Raw genomic sequence first — 15,645 nt, 5'->3', positions numbered from 1 at the left:
ACTAGGCATCCAACTATGTATATGGGGACCAGGCAGTTAATTAACAAAGTAGCTTGTTCCGGAAAGCAAGTAATAATCTGTTGGTTTTCTATCTGTATGTATTCCATATGATAAATTCGGTTGTTTTGCTTAAAATTAAGATAATATGTGTATTACACCCGTGTTAAAAAATAAAATTATCTGACCAAAAATGGGGTTCGATCACAGGAAGGCACTATTTTTGTTTAGTTTTACTCGATTATACATCTAGTAGTGGATAATAATATGCAAATAAATCGGCCAATAAGGAGGTAAACGGCAACCCGTTTTTATCGTTCGGTAAATTTATGACCTCCATCATCTGGATAAAAAGGTCCACTTTATGGTATGATGCATATGTTTTAGGCTCGGTTATACATAATATCTTGAAATATTTTTTTTCTTTTTGTGGAGTTATCTCGACTGTCCCAGGATTTAAATGCCCCAGGTTTCAGTAGGGTTAGGGTCTTGTAAACTGACTTTATAACAAAAGCCACGTGTTGGCCTTTATGTTCCCATGACGGAGGTAATAAATTTACCGAATGGTAAAAAACGGGTAGATGTTTACCTCCTTATAGGCCAATTTATTTCGTTATTATTACCCTCTTGAGGTGGTAATAATATTGGATCGGGTGCATCAACCCGAGTTCACTACACAATGACGAATCTTCATTACTTTTTTTTAAAAAAATTTTTTCATATAAACAAATTCGAATGCCTGTATTGGTTTAAAAATAAACAATAATACATTTATTATTACACAGAATAATCAACTATACATTTACTATATTACAGAATAATCAATTATACATGTATTATATTACAGAATAAATAATTATGCATTTATTATTGTACAGAATAACAATTATATATTTATTATGTTACAAAATAAAAAAATATACATTTGTTGTATTACAGAATAAACAATTATTCATTTGTTATATTACAGGATAAAAAATATACATTTATTATTTTAATGAATAAACAGTTTGACATTTACAGAATAAACAATTAAACATTTATGATTCTAAAGCATAGCCAATTAATATTTTTATAATAATGTGCACAAAGGCGTCACCTCACGCTGCAAATATTGATGATAGAAAATGTATAGTAATGATTAATCTATCTATTATAAGCACAGCTTTCATTACATTTGTGCATAGACGCATGAGGACAATTTCGCATTATTTTACCATTATCATTTATATGCCACATAAATCTTGTAATAATAGCTGTTAGCTGTTTTGTAGTGGTGGACAAAAAGTACAAAATTAATTTGTTTGATTTCCATCATTTTTGAAAATTGTAATATACGGATAGAAACAAAGGTGCATAAGCACAAGTAAAATGTTAATAAAGATATCGTTGACACCTCTTTTATTCCCTTCCAATATTTACATATGCAGAGACGTGTTCCAATGTCTTATAATAAGGATCAGCTACACCACCGTGGTCATTTGAAGCTTGTTCTAATGTATCGTAAGTGTTTTCTTCCGTAACAACTGGACTGACGTAGGTATCTGGACGATTATTATATCTATAACCAGGTGTTTCTCTAGCTGGTTTAGGTGGAGGCCTTCTAAAAAGAAAGAAATATTCAAGAATTCATGACCAAACTGTCTATCACTAATTAATGGATAGAAAGTAGTACTTTGGTGCATTGATCAAATAAAAAGTTGCATAAGTTTAAAAGGAACACAATTTAAGGGAGATAAATGATTTACATATTGGAAAGATCTGTAAAGCACCACCATTACATCGTTAATACATAAGATTATTTCTAGCTTACTTGTAGTAGTAATTATAGTCAAAGGGGATCATACAATACCTTTTGATGTAATAACAGAAGCCGATAATACCAATCAGCACTGTGACTGCTATTCCAAACAAAGCTCCTATAATACCATCAACCACAGGGCTTATACTCGATCTACTCTTTTCAGGTTTATCTTAAAATTGAATTATATATAGAATAAAGTACAAATCTAAGTGATACAGGTGCAACTAATTACACATGTTAATACTTTACTACGTCATTTGGCGGCGCTTAGCAGTATCAGAGCTATAAATGAAATGGGGTTTAATAACCTACTATTCTGCACCTACTATTCTACACCGACTGGGGGGGGGGGGGGTCACGTGGCTAAGTGGTTAAGACGACTCGCTAGCCTGGAGGTCGGGTGTTCGATCCCTGCATTGGCCGAGAAAGTTCATCCAGATTTCCCGGCGTGGCTTCTCCTTGTCAGTGATGCAGGACGGAGGGCCTGACAAGTTGTCTAGTCGTTCGGATGGGACCAAAAACCGAGGTCCCGTGTACATATTGGCATGCACGTAAAAGATCCCATGGCAGTTGGAATTTGATATAAGAGTAGGCCGTAGCGCCGCTGCCCGGGCAAAATTTCCCTCATAGCACACTGTATGGCGTATGCCCGTCTTCATTAGCCCAGTTTAGGAGCAGAACAGTAGGACGTTAAACCCTATAAATTTCATTGCACCGACTGGGCATATGCCATGCAGTGTGATATGGGAGAAATTTGACCTGGATAGTGGCACTACGGCCTACTCTTTATTTCGAATTCTAATTGTTACGGTTTTACGGTTTTTCGTGCCATCGGAATCACTAGATCCCCCCCCCCCCCCAAGAGTCCTGCACTGGGCCAACACCATGATCGAAGACGGGACCTTCAACACGGACTCGAGTATATATCTTACTGCAATATACTAACTAGTACCTTGGGAACAGTCACTTCCTGTCTTTCCGGTTTGACATCCATCCGAACAACTTCCTGTCATCTGATCACATAAGCTGATAGCAGAATCATCCGGTGTATTACAGTTAAAACTACAACTTTCATTACACGATGTTCCCCATCTTCCATTTTTACATTCAGTACAAGAGTTATTATCATCTTGTTTACAATGAATACAATTATTATTACAGTTCTTATCACAATATTGCCCACTTTTACCTTTAATACATCCATTAATACATGTACCATTATATCTATCACATCCACCATTACATGTAATATTACAATTATTATCACATCTATCACCATATCTTCCCATAATACAACTGGTACATCTACCATTTCTATTACATGTTATATTACCTGGGATTGGTTGACATCCACTACCACATGTTGAATTACAATATGGACCTACTGTATTAGGTCTACAATCAGTACAAGTGCCGTTAGGTTTATCACACGCTCTAATACAATTACTTGAACATTTAGATGCACAGTTTGTACCATACCAACCGGCTGTACAAACAGAGCAAGACCCATCTAATTTAATGCATGTGTTATATAAGCAACCTTCATTACACTGACTTTTACAGTTTTGACCGTACCAACCTGGATAACATGCTCTACATTGTCCTGTACTCTGGTTACAGTTGCCTAAACAGTTAGTTATATCACATGATGAATTACATCTTACATCAAACCAACCAGCCGTACAGACAGGACAAGTTGCGTCTGATTTAGAACAGTTATTATTTAAACAGCCCTCACTACAGCCCTGTTGACAGTTTTTACCGTACCATCCATTATTACAACTGTTACATTGTCCTGTAGTCTTGTTACAGTTGCCTACACAGTTTGTTATATCACATGATGAATTACATCTTACATCAAACCAACCAGACGTACAGACAGGACAAGTTCCGTCTGATTTAGAACAGGTATGATCTACACATCCAGTACTACAGTTCTGCTGACAGTCATCACCATATTTACCTTGTTGACAATTCTCACATTTATCTCCAGTAAAACCTGATTTACATGTACAGGTACCATTATCTTTATTACAGTTATTGTTTGTACAACCATTACTACATCTATATTGACATGTTGTACCATAGAAACCTGGTTTACATTCAAAACACTCTCCTGTATTTATGTTACAGTTACCTATACAGTTAGTTACTGTACATCTCTGTTGACATGTTGTACCATAATAACCCTGTATACATGTAATACAATTACCAGTTGTTGAATTACACAATCTATCTTTACAGTTAATATAACATTGATTCTCACAGTCTTCGCCATAATTACCATCTGGACAACCACCTGTTATAATACAACATAAATAAACCATGATTACATCTATATATTCAACACAAACCCACAATGACCTGTTTTACAGTACCATTCGGTTAAGCTGGATAGCAATTGTAAAGTTATCATTGCATAGAAAGATTGTGTAGGCCATCATAATTACCTACACCACGCCTGTCTGCTTCCAATTTTTGGTATTATATGACTGCAGTTCTAAGACAAATATATTTAACTTAATCTGAACTTCCAAACTACTCCCTTGAATAGCGTTCCAAAACGACGTTGATTATTTAATTTACCTTTAAATACTTGTACTTCACACAGTGTAAGAGGTTGATTTGGTCGACTTTGAATAAAAACAAATCTACCAGATAAAGATGTTGATGATGTTTGGTTACATTCTGTTATGTTATACACTGCGTGGTTTTGTTGTGAAGTATCTGTATAACATGATGTAGCTGATGTCAATCCTGCTCTATTACACGGGTCTGTATTACTCAACTTCATCGTAAATCCTCGAAGTCTTTCTTGAACTGAAATATAACATACGGTAATTAGTGTATTCAAACGCATTTACTGTTTTTGTTCTTATCTCAATCTACATTTTCTGAATGAAATTTTGTTCAAAACAATAACAAATAAAAACCTCATAATAATCTTAAATACCGACATTACTAAGCTTATTTTAGCCAAATAAAGCGTAGAAATTCGCCAACAAAGCAGCCATGTCTCGGCAGCAGCTTAACCCAAAGACAAAACAAACATGATAAATGTGACCTCTATCGTGTTCACAAGCTTGAAATAAATACTTTAACAACCATAACACCTAGCATGTAGCATCTATCTAGGGTTCGTCCACTTAAAACTCGAATGATTTACGCCTCTGTTAGGATCACGATGGTTTTGGCCAAGAAAGGGAGGATATCGATAGAATTCGTCCTCTTATGACCAATTTTGTAAGGAATCAGTTAAAAACCAATCGGGGGATAACTCTGGCATGGAAGGTCACAGACCATAATACTTCATATCCGTCCAAAACTGTAACATCTATCTCTTTCGCAAGCTATTTGTGGACAAATTTGAAATCAATTTAAACCTATAGCCTGTATCGCATTCACAAGGTTTTCGGCGAATTGAGCATGGTACGGAAAGCCACCGAGCGCTGAATATCGATAGAGTTCATCCTCTCATGGCCATACTGCTTACACTAAATTTGGAGAGAGAGAGAGAGAGAGAGAGAGAGAAATGGAGTGTAACGCCCACTCGACACAAACTAGGTCATTTCGGGACTAACATATGGTTTAATTTTATTTCAATAATTCGCTTGCGCGTAGGGGTTTTTAGCAGTAGGAGGAAACCGGAGGACCCGGAGAAAACCCACGAGGTTGGGCAGGCGACCCTACTCCTTGTCACGTACAATCGGGGATTCGAAACCACACCAGTTGACTCAATGACAGACTTTATGATACAGCGTGCACACGCTAACCATTCAGCCATCCAACCCCCCACTAAATTTGGAAAGGATCCGTTAAACTGCAGACTCTATCGCGTCGACACGATTTTCGGTAAAAGGGGGTAACTCCAGGATCGATCCCAAAGTCCATAGGGTTTATCTTTTCAACTGATCTCAATTTTTTCGGCCAAATTTGAAAAACATCCGTTAAAAATTACAGCCTATATCACAAGATTTTCGGCAAAATGGGCATAGCTCTGGATTGGAATATTGAAGAAAAATAATTAATGAAATACTGTAGCCTCTATTATGTTCACAAGCCAATTGTTGACGGACATTCCTAAAAACAAACCATTACGGTGACGACACAATACTTCCACAGGAAATGTGATCGTATCAAAATGAACTGGATACAAGGCGCTCTAAACCTACACTTCTTTCGCATTTTCTGAGAACATTTGGTTTGAGTACCCGAATATTTTGATTAATAGAAGGCATGGAACCCAGTACAGTATGTGATGTATGTGCATTCTTATCAATATGAATGAACAATATTCAAGATGTCCATCCAAGATCTATGTTCCTTAAATGCCAAAGTAATAAAACATATTTTTACTCCATCAAGGATGCTATATATTCAAGAATGTCGGCTCATCTTTTAGTCACGTGCAAAAGTAGAAGAACAGTAAGTTGTTAGCTGTTTACACTGAAATGGGCATCGATTTCAGAATCTGACAGAATATAACCCCGGGGTTAACAACAGCTACAATTCAGAACAACAGGATCAGTGGATTATTGCTAATAAATCGTTTATTACAACAGATATTACAAAATGGTGTATGCTAAGTACAGACGATGTAAGAATTGGATTGGTAATAAACAAACAGCCCAACAAAAAGGAATAAAACAAATAATTCAATACACCACCATGCATCAAATTATAGTCATTCTACTTACATTCATCTCTGTTATATAATTTAATGTTATTAATAATATAGACATGTTGTAGATCAACACACCACCATTCAATGGCACCGTTACCAGTATGAGTACAGGAATGATGGATAAAATCACTATCAGTATTGTTATCTATAGCATGAAATGAATCACCGTATTCTTGTGGTGAAGAACTCTGTACAGTTGTTTTGTTTATAGCCACATTCCTGAATGCTGTAATAATACAAAATATAGTCTGTAATTATAACAATTATTATATGTTATTATAAATCTTGCTTTAAAGAGACATAATACTTATAATTAGCTATATTTGTATTTTCCCAATTAGGGATATGACCAAACGATACAAGTGGTTTCTTTATAGAAACATTTAATCTGCGTTGAACCTTTGTATTGTTCATATTAAATGATAAAATGAATTACGGGGAGCCGCGGAGGCTCAGAGGGTGAGACGTTGGTTTGCTATCCTGCAGGTTCCATGTTCGATCCCGGTGTTGGCCAAGAATTTTCATCAGGTTTACCGGCGTGGTTCCCATTTGGCAGTTATGCAGGTCGTTCGGGCGGGACGAACAACCGAAGTCCCGTTGGCGTGCACTTAAAAGAACCCTTGATAGTTGAAATTCGAAATAAGAGTAGTCCGTAGCGCTGCTATTGGACCAAATGTCCCTCATATCACACTGCCATACGTATCTATCGCTCGAAGACTAAATACTTCTACGCCGTAGCGTGTCACTTATGTTTTGAATGAACACACTGAATGGCGCATGACTGTCTTCATTAACCACTTTCAGTATATAGGTCACAAGAACACTCCAGGAATATCGCACATGTCTATTTATAATATGCCAAAAAAATCTATTAACATGATATGAAGATAGAATAAACCTTTACGGGAGGGGTGGAGGGGGCGGGTCGCTTCTAAATTAATCCATGTACTTAAATTTTGCACTGGAAAAAGTCAATTGACAACTACAATCAATTCTGACCTGCCTAAACAAACTATATTTATAATGTATGTATTCAACTTACCTGTTATACAGAAAAATTGGTATACAAGACAAAAAATGAACAGGGATATTTGAGACACCATTTTATAACTGATAACTTCAGATCTCAACTAAAATATTACACTTACAAGAACCCACTAAAAATGTTAAACATGGAAGATAAATAAATCTAAATAAATATTTGATAGTAAAGGTTATATCAACATAGTGTCTAATTTTTTTTAGCAATGAAATACACAGTTTTAGAACGGGAAGTAAACAACCAAGAGCAATTTATAACTGAAAACATTTTTTATCAATATATCTAGGCAACAAAGATAAACAATATATCCAAAAATAGACTTACTTACACTTACAGTAAATTGTAACGGAGAGACCGAATACTACTATAATATAAGTGACGACCTTAAAATCATCTCGTAACAAGTAGATTATATCGTAATTACAAGTATTTATAACTATGTAGTATTTATGAGGTAACATGTCGTAATTACAACATAATGATCTTCCGTACTCTTGTTTCTTTTGTAGGATACAGTTGGGATAGGAGCAAAGCCGAGTGAACTGACAAAGCTGATAAACAAAGTGCATCGTGATGGTATTCTATACACAGCTCCCACCATAAGGCTACTAAATATTCGGTCAGTATCTGTTAAGCGAACTAAATCTATATTCTTTGGAACATAAAATGGACGAAAATGGGTATTAATGTAATATGAATGTACATAAACTGTTTTTGTAATTTCTAATAGTCTAATTGAATGGCAGTCGGTCGCGCCTGGTTAGTCTATTCTACATCAGAAGAATGGTTTGGCATTTCAATTAAGCTCTGATGTTTAACCTCGTTCAGCAAGGCACCTCATCACAAATCGGGCTCGAGAGCATAGATTACCGGCGTGTACTGGTTTTAAAATTATTCACTGTTGTCTTAAATATTTTGTATCAGGAGCCCATATTTTCACGGTAAGATAAAAACATCACTATTGATTGTAATGTCAAAGACTCTCGATAAAATTGAGGTAGAATTTTATACGCTCTTGTATACAGTTTGTGTCGTCATTTATTGATATAGGGGGACTTTAATTGTGTCGTTCTGTGTCAAGTGCATAATTAAGAATAAGATCTGTGATGAACTTCACAGCACCACAGACAATTTATAGGGTTGGTTAACACAGACAAAAAAATGACTGTTTTGGAGAATAGCTTCCTTGTTGGAGATATATTGTAATTTAAAATGTACGCTTGAAAATTAAATAGTGTATGTTGTAAAAAGTGGGTGTCATTTTGATTAATACTAATAATGTATTCTTGATAAAGCGACCCACATTAAAGCGCTGTACAAACATAATTTAACTATGATATAATTAACTTCATGCAATTCCATTGAAAAAGCTCTTCGTTCCCGAAATAATAATTTATCGCCAAGGAACCTTTTTTCAATAGGCCTGTAAACAACTAAAATGAAATGAAACGGGGTTTAACGTCCTACTATTCTGCTCCGAACTGGACTAATGAAGACGGGCATACGCCATGCCGTGTGCTATGAGGGAGATTTTGCCCGTAATCACGTGCAATTACGTGCATGTTTTTGTTTATACGTCGCCATTTTGGACTATTGAATTGAAAGCAAAAACAAAATGGATAGTAATACGAAGTCAGACGAATAATCAATCCTTTTTAGCCAACATATTGACGATGGAATAGATGTGAATGCAAATATCGACGAGGATCTATCCAAAGCCTGCAGAAAATTTGGACCAAAAGGCATTCTTTTTCAAGAATTCTGACAGTGAACCATGATTGGAGGTTTTCGGTATGTTCAGAGAAGGATTTGACCGACTGTTTTAAGTGGACTGTACCCAAAAATACTTTACAACGGAACTCTTGGGCGATAAATACTCTCAAGTCTGTGTGGAGAAATAATCGCAATATGGACGAAAAGAAAATTCTGAAAGATGTCTTAGACATGGATAACCGATCTAAATACATGTATGTCGGTAAGTACGCCGTCTATTTCGGTCCTGAATGTAAGAAACTGTACCATAACAAATTTTAATTGTCAAAAGAATAAAAATTTATTTCTGTGTTTTTTTGTATTATTTCGATCATCTACGTCATCAGCGGTTGATATGAGCCGAATATATTGACCTGAGATGACGTCATTAGCGGTTGATATGAAATATCAACCTGTCATGACGTCATCAGCGGTTGATATGAACGAATATATCAACCTATGATGATGTCATGACAGGTTGTTATGAGATATAACTGCTATGGACATCAAAGTAAAAACTACCGCCAGTTGTATATTTTAAAATATGATTTCCCCCAAATTTTCAATTAGAACCTATACTGCACTTTGCGATTAGAACAGCAAGAAAAAAAGGAGGGGGGATCTATAACCCTTAAAGATACATAAAGAGCTGGCAGTTCTCACTATAATAATTAAAAACTAGATAATGTAAAGGGGGTTTGCTGAAAATTTCAGAAGGGCTTGCAGGTCTTTCTTTAGGCCTGAAATCTTATCTAAATTATTAATTAGACATTAAGTAACTATCTAGACCATAATCAACTCTCTATGTCATCGCTAGCCTGCGATATATATTGGATTATATGCAATGGATAATCGAGACTATGTTTTTTATCGTAAAGACTTTAGTAATGATGATAGAGGCTAGACCGAAAATTCAATCGCTAAATTCTCGGTTCAGAGTGGATCAATTTGACTGAAATTTCCAGCAAATTCCCTTTACATTATCTAGTTTTTAACTATCACAGTTAAAACTGCCAGCTCTTTATCTAATCTCCCATAATGTATCTTTAAGAGACTTTGCTTAGATTTCAATCGACAGACGATTACTTAATATATATAATATATATATATCTCGTAATCAGAAATTCTTCAAAATAAATAACAAGATGTCTAAATAAAACATAAATGTAACATATTTCTCGGAAATCAAAAATTGTTGAACGGTCTCTTTATAGCACAATAATATGCCTAAAAGCACAATTTCCTGTTCGTACTTGCTCTGGTGTTTTAGTGCAACTACATTTATTGTTTTCTTTTAATTTTAGAATACTTAATGTATTGTGTAATAGTCTTTGCTATTAGTGACACTGATACACTTCATCTGAAGACGAACAGCGTTTCGGTGAATGCAACTACCAATATGTTAGAAACCAACAAACACGGTGCATAGTTTAAGTCATTTTCTTTAGCTTTTATAATGATAGCTGTGGCACCTCCTTTATTCCTTTCCAAGATTTACATATACAGGGACTTGTTTCAATGTCTTATAATAAGGATCAGCTACATCACCATGGTCATTTGAAGCTTGTTCTAATGTATCGTAAGTGTTTTCTTCCGTTACAACTGGACTGACGTAGGTATCTGGACGATTATTATATCTATAACCAGGTGTTTCTCTAGCTGGTTGAGGTGGAGGCTTTCTAAAAAGAAATATTCAAGAATTCATGACCAAACTGTCAATCACTAATAAATGGATAGAAAGTAGTACTTTGGTGCATTGATCAAATAAAAAGCTGCAGTAACATTAAACTTTAAAGGAACACAATTTAAGGGAGTTAAATGATTTACATATTGAAAAGATCTGTAAAACACCGCCATATATTTATTATACGCACTACATTTTAATACATAAGATTATTTTTTATTTGAAAAAAAAACACATAAAAGCACCTAAAACACAAGTAATAATTATAGTCAAAGGGGATCATACAATACCTTTTGATGTAATAACAGAAGCCGATAATACCAATCAGCCCTGTGGCTACTATCCCAAACAAAGCTCCTATAATACCACCAACCACAGGGCTAAAACCTTCAGATGCACTCTTTTCAGGTTTATCTTAAAATTCAAATGTATATAGAATAAAGTACAAATCTAAATGATACAGTTGCATCTAGTTACAGTTGTAAGGATTTTACTACGTCATTTGGCGCTAAACTTGGGATGAACTATTAATTTTATAGCAATCAATTATCAATTGACATAAATTTACGTTAGCAGTATCAGAGTTATAAATGAAATGAGATTTAACATTCCACTTCTCTGCAGCGACTGGGCATAAGCCATAAGTGTGATATGGGGGACTGCCACGCTCTTTCGTCCCACCCGAACCACTATGCACTATGCCTTGCCAGACTCCCCCCCCCCCTTGCTGAAAAGGGAGAACCAGGCAGGAAAATTCAGATGAACTTTCTCGGCCATCACCATGATCCAACACGGGGCCTCCAGGTTCGCGAGCCAACGTCCTAGTCACTGAGCGACCCGACACGGACTCGAGTATATATTTTACTGCAATATACTAGTACCTTGGGAACAGTCGCTTCCTGTCTTTCCGGTTTGACATCCACCCGAACAACTTCCTGTCATCTGGTCACATACACTAATAAAAGAATCATCCGGTGTATTACAGTTAAAACTACAAATTTCATTACACGATGTTCCCGATCTTCCATCTTTACATTCAGTACAAGAGTTATTATCATCTTGTTTACAATGAATACAATTATCATTACAGTACTTATCACAATATTCTCCACTTTTACCTTTAATACATCCATTAATACAGGTACCATTATATCTATCACATCCACTATTACATGTAATATTACAAGACATATCACATCTATCACCATATCTTCCCATAATACAACTGGTACATACACCATTTCTATTACATGTTATATTACCTGTGATTGGTTGACATCCACTACCACATGTTGAATTACAATATGGACCTACTGTATTTGGTTTACACTGACGACAAATACCACTAGATTTATCACACCCTCTAATACAATTACTTACACATTTAGATGCACAGTTTGTACCATACCAACCGGTTGTACAAACAGAGCAAGACCCATCTAATTTAATGCATGTGTTATATAAGCAACCCTCATTACACTGACTTTTACAGTTTTGACCGTACCAACCTGGATAACATGCTCTACATTGTCCTGTATTCTGGTTACAGTTGCCTATACAGTTAGTTATGTTGCATGTGGAATTGCATCTTGCATCAAACCAACCAGACGTACAGACGTGACAAGTTCTGTCTGATTTAGAACAGTTATGATTTAAACAGCCCTCACCACAGCCCTGTTGACAGTTTGTACCGTACCATCCATTATTACAACTATTACATTGTCCTGTAGTCTTGTTACAGTTACCAATACAGTTAGTTATATCACATGATGAATTGCATCTTGCATCAGACCAACCAGACGTACAGACAGGACAAGTTCCATCTGATTTAGAACAGGTATGATCTACACATCCATTACTACAGTTCTGTTGACAGTCATCACCATATTTACCTTGTTGACAATTCTCACATTTATCTCCAGTAAAACCTGATTTACATGTACAGGTACCATTATCTTTATTACAGTTATTGTTTGTACAACCATTACTACATCTATATTGACAGTTTGAACCATAGAAACCTCGTTTACATTCAGAACACTTTCCTGTATTTATGTTACAGTTACCTATACAGTTAGTTACTGTACATGTCTGTTGACAGTTTGTACCATAGAAACCTGGTTTACAGTCAGAACACTCTCCTGTATTTCTGTCACAGTTACCTATACAGTTAGTTACTGTACATCTCTGTTGACATGTTGTACCATAGAAACCTGGTTTACATTCAGAACACTCTCCTGTATTTATGTTACAGTTATCTATACAGTTATCAGCTGTACATCTCTGTTGACATATTGTACCATAGAAACCCTGTATACATGTATTACAATTACCAGTTGTTGAATTACACAATCTATCTTTACAGTTAATATTACATTGGACCTCACAGTCTTCACCATAATTACCATCTGGACAACTACCTTTTTTGAATACACAAATAAAAGTATTTAAGACTATATAAGAAAAGGTACATTGCAAATTTATGATGCCCTTATGCGTGAAAGGGGAACATGCTCACGGTATCACGCATATTGTTTCATTATCTAGGTTAATGGCAACGTCAAGTTGCCAGTATTTACCCCCCACCTCCCCTCCCATTTATTCTTTAGATTCATTTAATGCGGCTTATACGACGTCTTTTCAAGGACTCATGAACACTTTCAGTGCCAGTTTCATAATTCCAACCTTGTGTCACCCCACACACACCTTCCGAATTATGATCTTACAAAATCTTAATCTAAGCGAATCGTCGTATGACCAAACTCAGAACAATTTGGAAAAAACTGCATTAAGTATAAAATATTCCCTTTTTAAAGCAGTATAACTATAGCTAATCTGATCCACGCGTAGTGATATTATAATGAAAAGAGCATGCCAACTGAAAATAAATATTAAAAACTTAATTTCAACAACAGGGTTATGTTCAAAGTGAAGATTAATTGTTCCGTGTTTACGAAAATCCAACGGATATTAATTGTTATACCTTTAAATATTTGCACTTCACACAACGTAAGAGCAGTATTGTTTACACTTATAAAGACGAATCGCCCAGACAATGGAGTAGATGATGGTTGGTTGCATCTTTCTATGGTGTACACAGTTTGTGGTAACGTTCTGGAATCTTTGTAACAATGTATAGCCGATATAAATCCCGATTTGTCACACTTACCACCAGCTCCCATTCGCATTTCGAATCCTTTTAATCGACCCTGTTCTGAAACGTATAGTAAATCCTGATTTATCACCCTTACCACTAGTCCTCATTCGTATCCTGAATCCTTAGATTTATTCCAGAATAAGATATTCAATTCATACAGTTTGCTATGGGGGATATTTTTTCCGGACAGCGGCACCACCACCTACATATATATCCAATGTCAAGATTTCTTTTACGTGTACGTCCTTGAGTAAACAGGACCTATGTTTTTCGTTTCATCCGAATGACTTTAAGTTGACCCTTGCCAGGACCTCTCTCAAGGTAAGTGAGCCAATTACATGTACGGATGTAAAATTTGAACGACGACAGATTGCAAATCGACAAATTCATTTTCACCCAAACAAAGAGAAATGAATGAAATGGAGTTTAACGTCCTACTGTTCTGCTCCGAACTAGGCAAATAAAGACGGGAATACGCCATACAGTGTGCTGAGAGGGACATTTTGCCAGGACAGGGGCACTACGGCCTACTCTTATTTTGAATTCCAACTGTCAAGGGGTCTTTTATGTGCACGCCAATGTGTAAACGGGACCTCGGTTTTTCTTCCCATCCGAACGACTAGACAGCTGTCCTTGTCAGGCCCTCCGTTCTGCATAACTGACAAGGTGGGGGGGGGCACGCCGGAAAATCTGGATGAACTTTCTCGGCCAATGCAGGGGTCGAACACCTGACCTCCAAGCTAGCGATCCAGCGTCTTACCCACTTAGCCATCGTGGATCCCAAACAAAAAGGAAGTGCCATATTGATAATAATTAAGGCTAATCAGTTCAACTGATGCTTCCATTTCCTGTAAACTTTGTCTCTTAAAAGGGTGCATCTCTGGTATTATTTTTCAAAAATTTCTGGGATATTATGGCTTTTCATAAGGGTTGTCCTTGGTGAAATTCACAGTCGTTCGTCGTTTATATGCGGAGTTAAACATGCATTATTCAAGCGCTTAACCTGCCTATTGCAAGTCTTTCTTTAGGCCTTAAATGTATGAATTATTAATTAGACATTAATTAACATGACAAGACCATAATCAACTCCCGAAGCCATCACGTGGCCCCGATTTTAATTAGATTAGAACGGTTCGGCCATTTAATGATTTAATTTTAAAATGGAGAAGCGAGGCTAAGACTCAAATGACCAGTACGGTGGTTACAATCAATACACACATCTGGTCAAAACTAGAACTTGGTTCAAAATAAAGTGATTTGAATGAAATTTTCAATTCATTCATTTTGCATCATCTATTTTTGAAATATTATAGCAAAAATGGCCAGTTCTTTATCTAAATCTTACACAATGACGCCATCATGATGACTGAAGTCGCTACGGTGTGCTGGTGTGCATGTTTTCAATGTCTGTGTATGTTAAACATAGTGTTATATAGAACAGATTGTTGTATAACTATAAGACTATACAGGGCTACTAACCATTATCTCTGTTATATAGTTTTATATTGTTGAAATCATAGACATG

At 36.0% G+C, this 15,645-nt stretch overlaps 2 protein-coding genes across 2 annotated transcripts; both read right to left on the bottom strand.

Annotated features, from left to right (window-relative positions):
• Positions 1–1,051: 1,051 nt before the first annotated feature.
• Positions 1,052–4,615, bottom strand: LOC126817960 (multiple epidermal growth factor-like domains protein 10). Its single transcript, XM_056100424.1, has 4 exons — positions 4,388–4,615; positions 2,754–4,100; positions 1,850–1,970; positions 1,052–1,600 (listed from the first exon to the last, which is right to left on the bottom strand). The coding sequence occupies exons 1-4, from the start codon at positions 4,593–4,595 to the stop codon at positions 1,399–1,401; spliced, it is 1,878 nt and encodes a 625-aa protein (XP_055956399.1). The 5' UTR covers positions 4,596–4,615; the 3' UTR covers positions 1,052–1,398.
• A 6,141-nt stretch (positions 4,616–10,756) lies between these two features.
• On the bottom strand, positions 10,757–13,362 carry LOC126817959 (multiple epidermal growth factor-like domains protein 10). Its single transcript, XM_056100245.1, has 4 exons — positions 13,351–13,362; positions 11,845–13,150; positions 11,254–11,377; positions 10,757–10,958 (listed from the first exon to the last, which is right to left on the bottom strand). Exons 1-4 carry the CDS (start codon positions 13,360–13,362, stop codon positions 10,757–10,759), a joined length of 1,644 nt encoding a protein of 547 aa, XP_055956220.1.
• Positions 13,363–15,645: the final 2,283 nt, after the last annotated feature.

This window comes from Patella vulgata, chromosome 4 (genome assembly GCF_932274485.2).
Source record: "Patella vulgata chromosome 4, xgPatVulg1.2, whole genome shotgun sequence".
Classification (NCBI taxonomy): domain Eukaryota; kingdom Metazoa; phylum Mollusca; class Gastropoda; family Patellidae; genus Patella; species Patella vulgata.
The sequence above is the reverse complement of the archived record's forward strand: the minus strand, read 5'-3'. Positions and strand labels throughout refer to the sequence as shown.